Source organism: Bombina bombina, chromosome 4, assembly GCF_027579735.1.
Source record: "Bombina bombina isolate aBomBom1 chromosome 4, aBomBom1.pri, whole genome shotgun sequence".
NCBI lineage: Eukaryota > Metazoa > Chordata > Amphibia > Anura > Bombinatoridae > Bombina > Bombina bombina.
This window is the reverse complement of record NC_069502.1, coordinates 12403112-12415758: the sequence shown is the minus strand read 5'-3', so window position 1 is coordinate 12415758 and position 12647 is coordinate 12403112. Positions and strand designations below refer to the sequence as shown.

The window sequence follows — 12647 nt, the reverse complement described above, 5'->3', positions numbered from 1 at the left end:
GACTTCTTTAAGTAAAGAACGAATAAATTCCATTTTAAATAAATATGAAGATTTATCAGGATCAACCTCTGAGACAGAATCCTCTGAACCAGAAGAACTATTATCAGAATCAGAATGATGATGTTCATTTAAAAATTCATCTGAAAAAAGAGAAGTTTTAAAAGCCTTTTTATGTTTACTAGAAGGAGGAATAACAGACATAGCCTTCTTAATGGATTTAGAAACAAAATCTCTTATGTTATCAGGAACACTGAGTATTAGATGTTGACGAAACAGCAACAGGTAATGTAACTTTACTAAAGGAAATTTTATCTGCATTAATAAGTTTGTCATGACATTCAATACAAACAACAGCTGGAGGAACAGCTACCAAAAGTTTACAGCAGATACACTTAGCTTTGGTAGCTCCAGCATTAGGCAGCGATTTTCCAGAAGTATCTTCTGACTCAGTTGCAACGTGGAACATCTTGCAATATGTAATAGAAAAAACAACATATAAAGCAAAATTGATCAAATTCCTTAAATGACAGTTTCAGGAATGGGAAAAAATGCCAGTGAACAAGCTTCTAGCAACCAGAAGCAATAAATGAGACTTAAATAATGTGGAGACAAAAATCACCCCCATATTTTTTTAGCGCCAAAAAAGCCGCCAACATTATTTGGCGCCTAAATGCTATTGGCGCCAAAAATGACGCCACATCCGGAACGCCGACATTTTTGGCGCGAAAAAAAAACGTCAAAAAATGACGCAACCTCCGGCGACACGTATGACGCCGGAAACAGAAAAATTTTCGCGCCAAGAAAGTCTGCGCCAAGAATGACGCAATAAAATGAAGCATTTTCAGCCCCCGCAAGCCTAACAGCCCACAGGGAAAAAGTCAAATTTTAAGGTAAGATAAAAATTTATATATTCAAATGCATTATCCCAAATATGAAACTGACTGTCTGAAATAAGGAAATGTTGAACATCCTGAGTCAAGGCAAATAAATGTTTGAATACATATATTTAGAACTTTTATATAAAGTGCCCAACCATAGCTTTAGAGTGTCACAGAAAATAAGACTTACTTACCCCAGGACACTCATCTACATATTGTAGAAAGCCAAACCAGTACTGAAACAAAAATCAGCAGAGGTAATGGTATATATATATATAAGAGTATATCGTCGATCTGAAAAGGGAGGTAAGAGATGAATCTCTACGACCGATAACAGAGAACCTATGAAATAGACCCCGTAGAAGGAGATCATTGAATTCAAATAGGCAATACTCTCCTCACATCCCTCTGACATTCACTGCACGCTGAGAGGAAAACCGGGCTCCAACCTGCTGCGGAGCGCATATCAACGTAGAATCTAGCACAAACTTACTTCACCACCTCCATAGGAGGCAAAGTTTGTAAAACTGATTTGTGGGTGTGGTGAGGGGTGTATTTATAGGCATTTTGAGGTTTGGGAAACTTTGCCCCTCCTGGTAGGAATGTATATCCCATACGTCACTAGCTCATGGACTCTTGCTAATTACATGAAAGAAATAAGCAACATATCATTTCCCAGAATCTGCCAGTGTCTTTCAGTATCTGAGCATTCTAATTAAGGAGTCAACAACGCTTAATGTGAGGCACCTTGCTAAAAGGCTGGAAGAAAACGTTATAATTAAAACATATTTCCCATAATGGGATAGGTAGTCATTAACTTATCTGTTCCAGAAGAAGGTGGGACTGTTGGGCCCATGCAGGGTATTCTGTGAGAAGCCCAGGTCCACCAGTGCACCAGGTGCAGACTGGTGTTACAAAATGTCCGGCCTCCAAGTGCCTAATCATGCTCCCGGGCAGCTACCCCTCGGTTAATATCAGGGCCTGGTTGTGCAGGGGCTACAGGTATATTAGGTGGCCTGATCTGAAGTCCAAATGTCTGATTTAGGGTGTGAAGATCCTCTGAAGACCTGTAGATTGCTGTTGAGCCGTTTTTAGATGCGATGATGCAGGTGGGGAATCCCCATCTGTATTTTATTTGTTGCTCTTTGAGGCTGGAAGTAATATAGCGCAAGTCTCTTCGCTTCTGAAGGGTTGCAGGACACAAATCCGTGTAGACCTGAATCTCGGCACCGTCATATGTAAGAGGATGTTTGTTTCTGGACAGACGAACAATTTCCTCTTTGTCTTTATAGGAGAGTAGTTTAATAATGATGTCCCTTGGTGGTGCCCTGGCTGGCGGTCTGGGCCTAAGAGCCCTGTGTGCCCTTTCGACTTTTACTTCTGCCGCGTTAGGTGTGTCCTTAAGGAATTTAAAGAAATCTTGTATATATAGGCTTATCTCAGGGGGATTTATTGTTTCAGGCACTCCGCGCAATCTCAAGTTATTGCGCCTGCTCCTGTTCTCCAGATCCTCAATCCTGTCTGTCAGAGTCTGCACTGTGGCGTCTTGAGATTGTATACAGCTGGCCTGATGTTGGAGATCTGAGCGCATTGTTTCTTGCGTTTCTTCTATCTGTGAAACTCTATGATCAACTGCCGCTATGTCCTTTTTGAATTCCCCAAACATAAGCTTGACATCCATCATAGCTTCATGTATATCATGTTTGGATGATAGGTGCTTAATATCCTCTCTGGTAAGGTAGGAGGGTTGCTGGGGATCTAGGCTAGATGTCTGGACAGCTGCAGATTGTTTGCCACTGTCATGTGTCTCTCTATGAGTACCAGGGGTAGAATCAGCTGAAATTAGATAGCTCTCCATGTTGGATGATTGGGAGCCTTTGGGCGGCTTAACTATGCGCCTATTAGCCATTCTTCTGTGCGTTTGACTACACCACAGGGCAGAAAGGGTTCCCCAAGCTTCCAATGTACAGTAGGTGCAGGTGAAAGTTTGTGCGTCTGCAAATGATGCAAGATCAGGGAAGACAGGCCTGTGCAATCTAATAGTTCCTTCTCACTTGGGATCAGTTCAGAGCTCTCTCTCACCTCTACCAGGCCTTGTCAGTTGTACTGACCAAGGTGACAGTGTGAGCTAATGGGTCTCTAAAGTGCAATGTCGGCTTAGTGCTGCTAGGATTTAAGTTGCTTGTTACACTTATCAATTAGGAGCCCTCACAGTCCCTTTATTCTGTTCTTGTTATCTGCCAACAGGACTGTCTATGCCTCTGCTGCTCCGCCTCTCAAACAGGGACCACAGGTTACGCTACACCGGTCCTCTTTATACTTTCAACCGGCACCTGCTTACTCTTACCCGACTGTCAGGGAAACCTTCCAATCCAGCCAGGTCGCCAGAGGTCCGGGCACTACTCGATCCGGTCTTTTGGAGGCAGTCTGGCACTTAGCATTAAAGCGATGCGGGTCGCTCCTCACTTGGCGCGGTGCTTGTCACAACCGCCTCAGCTGGTTCCCTTTCAGCTCGGACCCCACCGTGTTTATTCTTTGCAGGACGTCTCCGCTACAGTCCCACACCTCGATGCAGCTGCCACCAGTGCCCGGTCTGCCCCTGGATGCAAAAGGTAAGGTAGAGGCCTAATGCACCTCAATGCCCCAAGTCTCCTATGTGGTGTGCCGCCCTTTCCAGCCGTCCAGACCTGTTAAGTAGTTGGGAGTCTGGGTTACAGTCGGCCCGGTCTAGTTGTAGGCTATCGGGTGTTTTAGCCAGGGTACAGAATAGGTCGCTGCTTGCTTCTCGCGGTCGTTGTTGTTGCCGCTATATTAGGTTCCTTATCCGCCCAGGCCCCTCTGCGGTATATGATGTCTCCGTTACAGCTGAGATCTCCAAGGTAGCTGCTAAGGATCTCCGGTTCGTCCTTAGGTGCTATACTAAATTTTTTTAACTGGTTCCAACGTGCTACGAGTTACTAGTACCTGTAGCAAGAGTTTTAAGGCTTCAGAGCTAGATTAAAGTGCGGCCATCTATAAGCGTGGCCAAGCTCTGCCTCCGGGTTGTAGGGCTTTTATATAATCTGACATTTGTATGGAGGTTCGACTCGAAGTTGAACAGTCTTTCACTTTCCACACTACTGCAAGGTGCAGAAAGATATTTTTGGGCCATTTTAGCCAGAGCTGGAAATCTGTTTATTAACTGCCCAGTACTTCAGGGGCTTGTCTGAATGAGATACAGTGATCTCTCCTACGATAAAACAAACAGCAATTTGTATTGGCAGAACAGTACTAAACAATTTTTAGTTTAGTCTCCACACCAGTTTAAAATTAAATGGGAACATGCAGTTTGAAAAAACGCCACAAGATAGCATATGGGTAGGAAGTGGAGGTATCGGTGCATTTGCACGAGTACAAGTACTCATGCAAATACTTGGTATCGGTGCAACCCTAATTGTTACTAATAAATTATACAGGCTATGTCAGGGAAGAATATTGTTACTAATAAATTATACAGGCTATGTCAGGGAAGAGTATTGTTACTAATAAATTATACAGGCTATGTCAGGGAAGAGTATCATTACTAATAAATTTTACAGGCTATGTCAGGGAAGAGTATCATTACTAATAAATTTTACAGGCTATGTCAGGGAAGAGTATTGTTAATAATAAATTATACAGGCTATGTCAGGGAAGAGTATCGTTACTAATAGATTATACAGGCTATGTCAGGGAAGAGCATCATTACTAATAAATTATACCGGCTATGTCAGGGAAGAGTATTGTTACTAATAAATTATACAGGCTATGTCAGGGAAGAGCATCATTACTAATAAATTATACAGGCTATGTCAGGGAAGAGTATTGTTACTAATAAATTATACAGGCTATGTCAGGGAAGAGTATTGTTACTAATAAATTATACAGGCTATGTCAGGGAAGAGCATCAATACTAATAAATTATACAGGCTATGTCAGGGAAGAGTATTGTTACTAATAAATTATACAGGCTATGTCAGGGAAGAGTATTGTTACTAATAAATGATACAGGCTATGTCAGGGAAGAGTATTGTTACTAATAAATTATACAGGCTATGTCAGGGAAGAGTATTGCTACTAATAAATTACACAGGCTATGTCAGGGAAGAGTATTGTTACTAATAAATTATACAGGCTATGTCAGGGAAGAGTATTGTTACTAATAAATTATACAGGCTATGTCAGGGAAGAGTATCATTACTAATAGATTATACAGGCTATGTCAGGGAAGAGTATCGTTACTAATAGATTATACAGGCTATGTCAGGGAAGAGTATTGTTACTAATACATTATACAGGCTATGTCAGGGAAGAGTATTGTTACTAATAAATTATACAGGCTATGTCAGGGAAGAGTATTGTTACTAATAAATTATACAGGCTATGTCAGGGAAGAGTATTGTTACTAATACATTATACAGGCTATGACAGGGAAGAGCATTATTACTACAACATCCCGGGGAAGAATTTAATTTACTGGCTATTTTAGGGGAGAGTACTGTTACTCAAGCATCACTAAGCTGGTTGCACCAGAATGAATGACAAATGTACCACACAAGTACTCTTAAGGCTTAAATAAGCAAACTCATTATTGGTATTTTCCACATTACACAATAGAGGGAGGGACAAGGGCGCCTCAGTTGGCACCTAGTGTAACATTTTAGGCTTTACACAGAGGCTATATCTGCCGAGTACCAGTGATATTACTCTCTGGAGTAGACACAAAAAGCTTGAGCTCTGGGGGACACACACACCATTGACCCCATGCCCCATAAAGCTACATTAGCTAATGTGCAATTGGACAAATACTTACAAACGCACGCCATATACTTTCCTTACCATCATCCTCCTCTGTCAGCTTGTCACCATCTTCATGGTCATTGAGAGGACGTCCAGCCATCTGGGACAGCTCCTTGATCACCTCCTCCTGCGTCAGCTTCTCATCTATGGCTAGGAAGGCATCCTCCAGGGCCTGAGAGTTAAATCATTATTAAACACATTGCATGTGACAAAGCACTCCTCACCCCCCGCAATACAAAGTCACATGCCAGTCTGGTGCAGTCATGGAGGTGATTGAAAGCTTTGAGCCCACAACCTTAGCATTACATGCTCGTAGCTTCCCCCTCAAACAAAGGTGCGTCAATAGAGAGTCAGTGGCTGTATCTGTATACCGATCTAATGAATCTTACAGAGCTGACAAACCATTCCTACCGTGTCCCAGCATCGCATACAGAGCCTCTGGAATCAATAACCCAGATCTATCATTTGTTCCAGAGAGTGCGTGTTTTATAAATAACTTCCAGTTTACTTCTAATCTCAATTTTGTTTTGTTCTTTGGTATTCTTTATTGAAGGAGCTGGAATGCACTACTGGGAGCTAGCAGAACACCAGTAAGCAAATGACAAAAGATATATGTGCAGCTAGTTCGCAGCTACTGAGCCTACCTAGGTATGCTTTTACACAAAGGATACCAAGAAAACTAAGAGAATTGAATAAGACGAAAATTATAAAGTTGTTTAAAAATTGCTGCTCTGTCTTAATTGATAAAAGAAAAATCTGGGGTTTCATATCCCTTTAAATATAAACAGAAGATCTTTAGAAGAAAACCTCCTGCCGCACACACACGTGCACCAGTTATAGAGAGGAATACCTCCTGCCGCACACACACGTCCTCTCACTCACACATGCACCAGTTATAGAAAGGAATACCTCCTGCCGCACACACACGTCCTCTCACTCACACACACATGCACCAGTTATAGAGAGGAATACCTCCTGCCGCACACACACGTCCCTCTCACTCACACACATGCACCAGTTATAGAGAGGAATACCTCCTGCCGCACACACACGTCCTCTCACTAACACACACATGCACCAGTTATAGAGAGGAATACCTCCTGCCGCACACACACGTCCTCTCACTCACACACATGCACCAGTTATAGAGAGGAATACCTCCTGCCGCACACACACGTCCCCTCACTCACACACATGCACCAGTTATAGAGAGGAATACCTCCTGCCGCACACACACATGTCCTCTCACTCACACACATGCACCAGTTATAGAGAGGAATACCTCCTGCCGCACACACACGTCCTCTCACTCACACACATGCACCAGTTATAGAGAGGAATACCTCCTGCCGCACACACACGTCCTCTCACTCACACACATGCACCAGTTATAGAGAGGAATACCTCCTGCCGCACACACGTCCTCTCACTCACACACATGCACCAGTTATAGAGAGGAATACCTCCTGCCGCACACACACACGTCCTCTCACTCACATACATGCACCAGTTATAGAGAGGAATACCTCCTGCCGTACACACACGTCCTCTCACTCACACACATGCACCAGTTATAGAGAGGAATACCTCCTGTCGCACACACACGTCCTCTCACTCACATACACATGCACCAGTTATAGAGAGGAATACCTCCTGCCGCACACACACGTCCCCTCTCTCACACACATGCACCAGTTATAGAGAGGAATACCTCCTGCCGCACACACACGTCCTCTCACTCACATACATGCACCAGTTATAGAGAGGAATACCTCCTGCCGCACACACACATGTCCTCTCACTCACACACATGCACCAGTTATAGAGAGGAATACCTCCTGCCGCACACACGTCCTCACACACATGCACCAGTTATAGAGAGGAATACCTCCTGCCGCACACACACGTCCTCTCACTCACACACATGCACCAGTTATAGAGAGGAATACCTCCTGCCGCACACACACGTCCTCTCACTCACACACATGCACCAGTTATAGAGAGGAATACCTCCTGCCGCACACACACGTCCTCTCACTTACACACATGCACCAGTTATAGAGAGGAATACCTCCTGCCGTACACACACGTCCTCTCACTCACACACATGCACCAGTTATAGAGAGGAATACCTCCTGCCGCACACACACACGTCCTCTCACTCACACACATGCACCAGTTATAGAGAGGAATACCTCCTGCCGCACACACACGTCCTCTCACTCACACACATGCACCAGTTATAGAGAGGAATACCTCCTGCCGCACACACACGTCCTCTCACTCACACACATGCACCAGTTATAGAGAGGAATACCTCCTGCCGCACACACACGTCCTCTCACTCACACACATGCACCAGTTATAGAGAGGAATATCTCCTGCCGCACACACACGTCCTCTCACTCACACACATGCACCAGTTATAGAGAGGAATACCTCCTGCCGCACACACACGTCCTCTCACTCACACACATGCACCAGTTATAGAGAGGAATACCTCCTGCCGTACACACGTCCTCTCACTCACTCACATGCACCAGTTATAGAGAGGAATACCTCCTGCCGCACACACACACGTCCTCTCACTCACACACATGCACCAGTTATAGAGAGGAATACCTCCTGCCGTACACACGTCCTCTCACTCACACACATGCACCAGTTATAGAGAGGAATACCTCCTGCCGCACACACACACGTCCTCTCACTCACACACATGCACCAGTTATAGAGAGGAATACCTCCTGCCGTACACACGTCCTCTCACTCACACACATGCACCAGTTATAGAGAGGAATACCTCCTGCCGCACACACACGTCCTCTCACTTACACACATGCACCAGTTATAGAGAGGAATACCTCCTGCCGTACACACACGTCCTCTCACTCACACACATGCACCAGTTATAGAGAGGAATACCTCCTGCCGCACACACACACGTCCTCTCACTCACACACATGCACCAGTTATAGAGAGGAATACCTCCTGCCGCACACACACGTCCTCTCACTCACACACATGCACCAGTTATAGAGAGGAATACCTCCTGCCGCACACACACGTCCTCTCACTCACACACATGCACCAGTTATAGAGAGGAATACCTCCTGCCGCACACACACGTCCTCTCACTCACACACATGCACCAGTTATAGAGAGGAATACCTCCTGCCGCACACACGTCCTCACACACATGCACCAGTTATAGAGAGGAATACCTCCTGCCGCACACACACGTCCTCTCACTCACATACATGCACCAGTTATAGAGAGGAATACCTCCTGCCGCACACACACGTCCTCTCACTCACACACATGCACCAGTTATAGAGAGGAATACCTCCTGCCGCACACACACGTCCTCTCACTCACATACACATGCACCAGTTATAGAGAGGAATACCTCCTGCCGCACACACACGTCCTCTCACTCACACACATGCACCAGTTATAGAGAGGAATACCTCCTGCCGCACACACATGTCCTCTCACTCACACACATGCACCAGTTATAGAGAGGAATACCTCCTGCCGCACACACACGTCCTCTCACTAACACACACATGCACCAGTTATAGAGAGGAATACCTCCTGCCGCACACACACGTCCTCTCACTCACACACATGCACCAGTTATAGAGAGGAATACCTCCTGCCGCACACACACGTCCCTCTCACTCACACACATGCACCAGTTATAGAGAGGAATACCTCCTGCCGCACACACACGTCCTCTCACTCACACACATGCACCAGTTATAGAGAGGAATACCTCCTGCCGCACACACACGTCCTCTCACTCACTCACATGCACCAGTTATAGAGAGGAATACCTCCTGCCGCACACACACGTCCTCTCACTAACACACACATGCACCAGTTATAGAGAGGAATACCTCCTGCCGCACACACACGTCCTCTCACTCACACACATGCACCAGTTATAGAGAGGAATACCTCCTGCCGCACACACACGTCCTCTCACTCACACACATGCACCAGTTATAGAGAGGAATACCTCCTGCCGCACACACACGTCCTCTCACTCACACACATGCACCAGTTATAGAGAGGAATACCTCCTGCCGCACACACACGTCCCTCTCACTCACACACATGCACCAGTTATAGAGAGGAATACCTCCTGCCGCACACACACGTCCCTCTCACTCACACACATGCACCAGTTATAGAGAGGAATACCTCCTGCCGCACACACACGTCCTCTCACTCACACACATGCACCAGTTATAGAGAGGAATACCTCCTGCCGCACACACACGTCCTCTCACTCACACACATGCACCAGTTATAGAGAGGAATACCTCCTGCCGTACACACACGTCCTCTCACTCACACACATGCACCAGTTATAGAGAGGAATACCTCCTGCCGCACACACACGTCCTCTCACTCACACACATGCACCAGTTATAGAGAGGAATACCTCCTGCCGCACACACACGTCCTCTCACTCACACACATGCACCAGTTATAGAGAGAGGAATACCTCCTGCCGCACACACACGTCCCCTCTCTCACACACATGCACCAGTTATAGAGAGGAATACCTCCTGCCGCACACACACGTCCCCTCACTCACACACATGCACCAGTTATAGAGAGGAATACCTCCTGCCGCACACACACGTCCTCTCACTCACACACACATGCACCAGTTATAGAGAGGAATACCTCCTGTCGCACACACACGTCCTCTCACTCACACACATGCACCAGTTATAGAGAGGAATACCTCCTGCCGCACACACACATGCACCAGTTATAGAGAGGAATACCTCCTGCCGCACACACACATGTCCTCTCACTCACACACATGCACCAGTTATAGAGAGGAATACCTCCTGCCGCACACACACGTCCTCTCACTCACACATGCACCAGTTATAGAGAGGAATACCTCCTGCCGCACACACACGTCCTCTCACTCACACACACATGCACCAGTTATAGAGAGGAATACCTCCTGCCGCACACACACGTCCTCTCACTAACACACACATGCACCAGTTATAGAGAGGAATACCTCCTGCCGCACACACACGTCCTCTCACTCACACACATGCACCAGTTATAGAGAGGAATACCTCCTGCCGCACACACACGTCCTCTCACTCACACACATGCACCAGTTATAGAGAGAGGAATACCTCCTGCCGCACACACACGTCCTCTCACTCACACACATGCACCAGTTATAGAGAGGAATACCTCCTGCCGCACACACACGTCCTCTCACTCACACACATGCACCAGTTATAGAGAGGAATACCTCCTGCCGCACACACACGTCCTCTCACTCACACACATGCACCAGTTATAGAGAGGAATACCTCCTGCCGCACACACACGTCCTCTCACTCACACACATGCACCAGTTTATAGAGAGGAAATACCTCCTGCCGCACACACACGTCCCTCTCACTCACACACATGCACCAGTTATAGAGAGGAATACCTCCTGCCGCACACACACGTCCCTCTCACTCACACACATGCACCAGTTATAGAGAGGAATACCTCCTGCCGCACACACACGTCCCCTCACTCACACACATCCACCAGTTATAGAGAGGAATACCTCCTGCCGCACACACACGTCCTCTCACTCACACACATGCACCAGTTATAGAGAGGAATACCTCCTGCCGCACACACACTTCCTCTCACTCACACACATGCACCAGTTATAGAGAGGAATACCTCCTGCCGCACACACACGTCCTCTCACTCACACACATGCACCAGTTATAGAGAGGAATACCTCCTGCCGCACACACACACATGCACCAGTTATAGAGAGGAATACCTCCTGCCGCACACACACGTCCCCTCACTCACACACATGCACCAGTTATAGAGAGGAATACCTCCTGCCGCACACACACGTCCCCTCACTCACACACATGCACCAGTTATAGAGAGGAATACCTCCTGCCGCACACACACGTCCCCTCACTCACACACATGCACCAGTTATAGAGAGGAATACCTCCTGCCGCACACACACGTCCTCTCACTCACACACATGCACCAGTTATAGAGAGGAATACCTCCTGCCGCACACACACGTCCTCTCACTCACACACATGCACCAGTTATAGAGAGGAATACCTCCTGCCGCACACACACACGTCCTCTCACTCACACACATGCACCAGTTATAGAGAGGAATACCTCCTGCCGCACACACACGTCCTCTCACTCACACACATGCACCAGTTATAGAGAGGAATACCTCCTGCCGCACACACACGTCCTCTCACTCACACACATGCACCAGTTATAGAGAGGAATACCTCCTGCCGCACACACACGTCCTCTCACTCACACACATGCACCAGTTATAGAGAGGAATACCTCCTGCCGCACACACACGTCCTCTCACTCACACACATGCACCAGTTATAGAGAGGAATACCTCCTGCCGCACACACACACGTCCTCTCACTCACACACATGCACCAGTTATAGAGAGGAATACCTCCTGCCGCACACACACGTCCCTCTCACTCACACACATGCACCAGTTATAGAGAGGAATACCTCCTGCCGCACACACACGTCCTCTCACTCACACACATGCACCAGTTATAGAGGAGGAATACCTCCTGCCGCACACACACGTCCTCTCACTCACACACATGCACCAGTTATAGAGAGGAATACCTCCTGCCGCAACACACGTCCTCTCACTCACACACATGCACCAGTTATAGAGAGGAATACCTCCTGCCGCACACACACGTCCTCTCACTCACACACATGCACCAGTTATAGAGAGGAATACCTCCTGCCGCACACACACGTCCTCTCACTCACACACATGCACCAGTTATAGAGAGGAATACCTCCTGCCGCACACACACGTCCTCTCACTCACACACATGCACCAGTTATAGAGAGGAATACCTCCTGCCGCAC

The 12647-nt window shown here is 46.9% G+C and overlaps 1 protein-coding gene across 1 annotated transcript in view; it reads right to left on the bottom strand.

The window, feature by feature from the left end:
- PPM1G (protein phosphatase, Mg2+/Mn2+ dependent 1G) overlaps positions 1-12647 on the bottom strand; it is a gene marked incomplete in the record, with an annotated part of 375123 nt that overhangs the window by 179228 nt on the left and 183248 nt on the right. Inside the window, 1 exon segment of the mRNA XM_053710941.1 lies at positions 5736-5868. Within this exon segment, the coding sequence (XP_053566916.1) occupies positions 5736-5868 (133 nt within the window).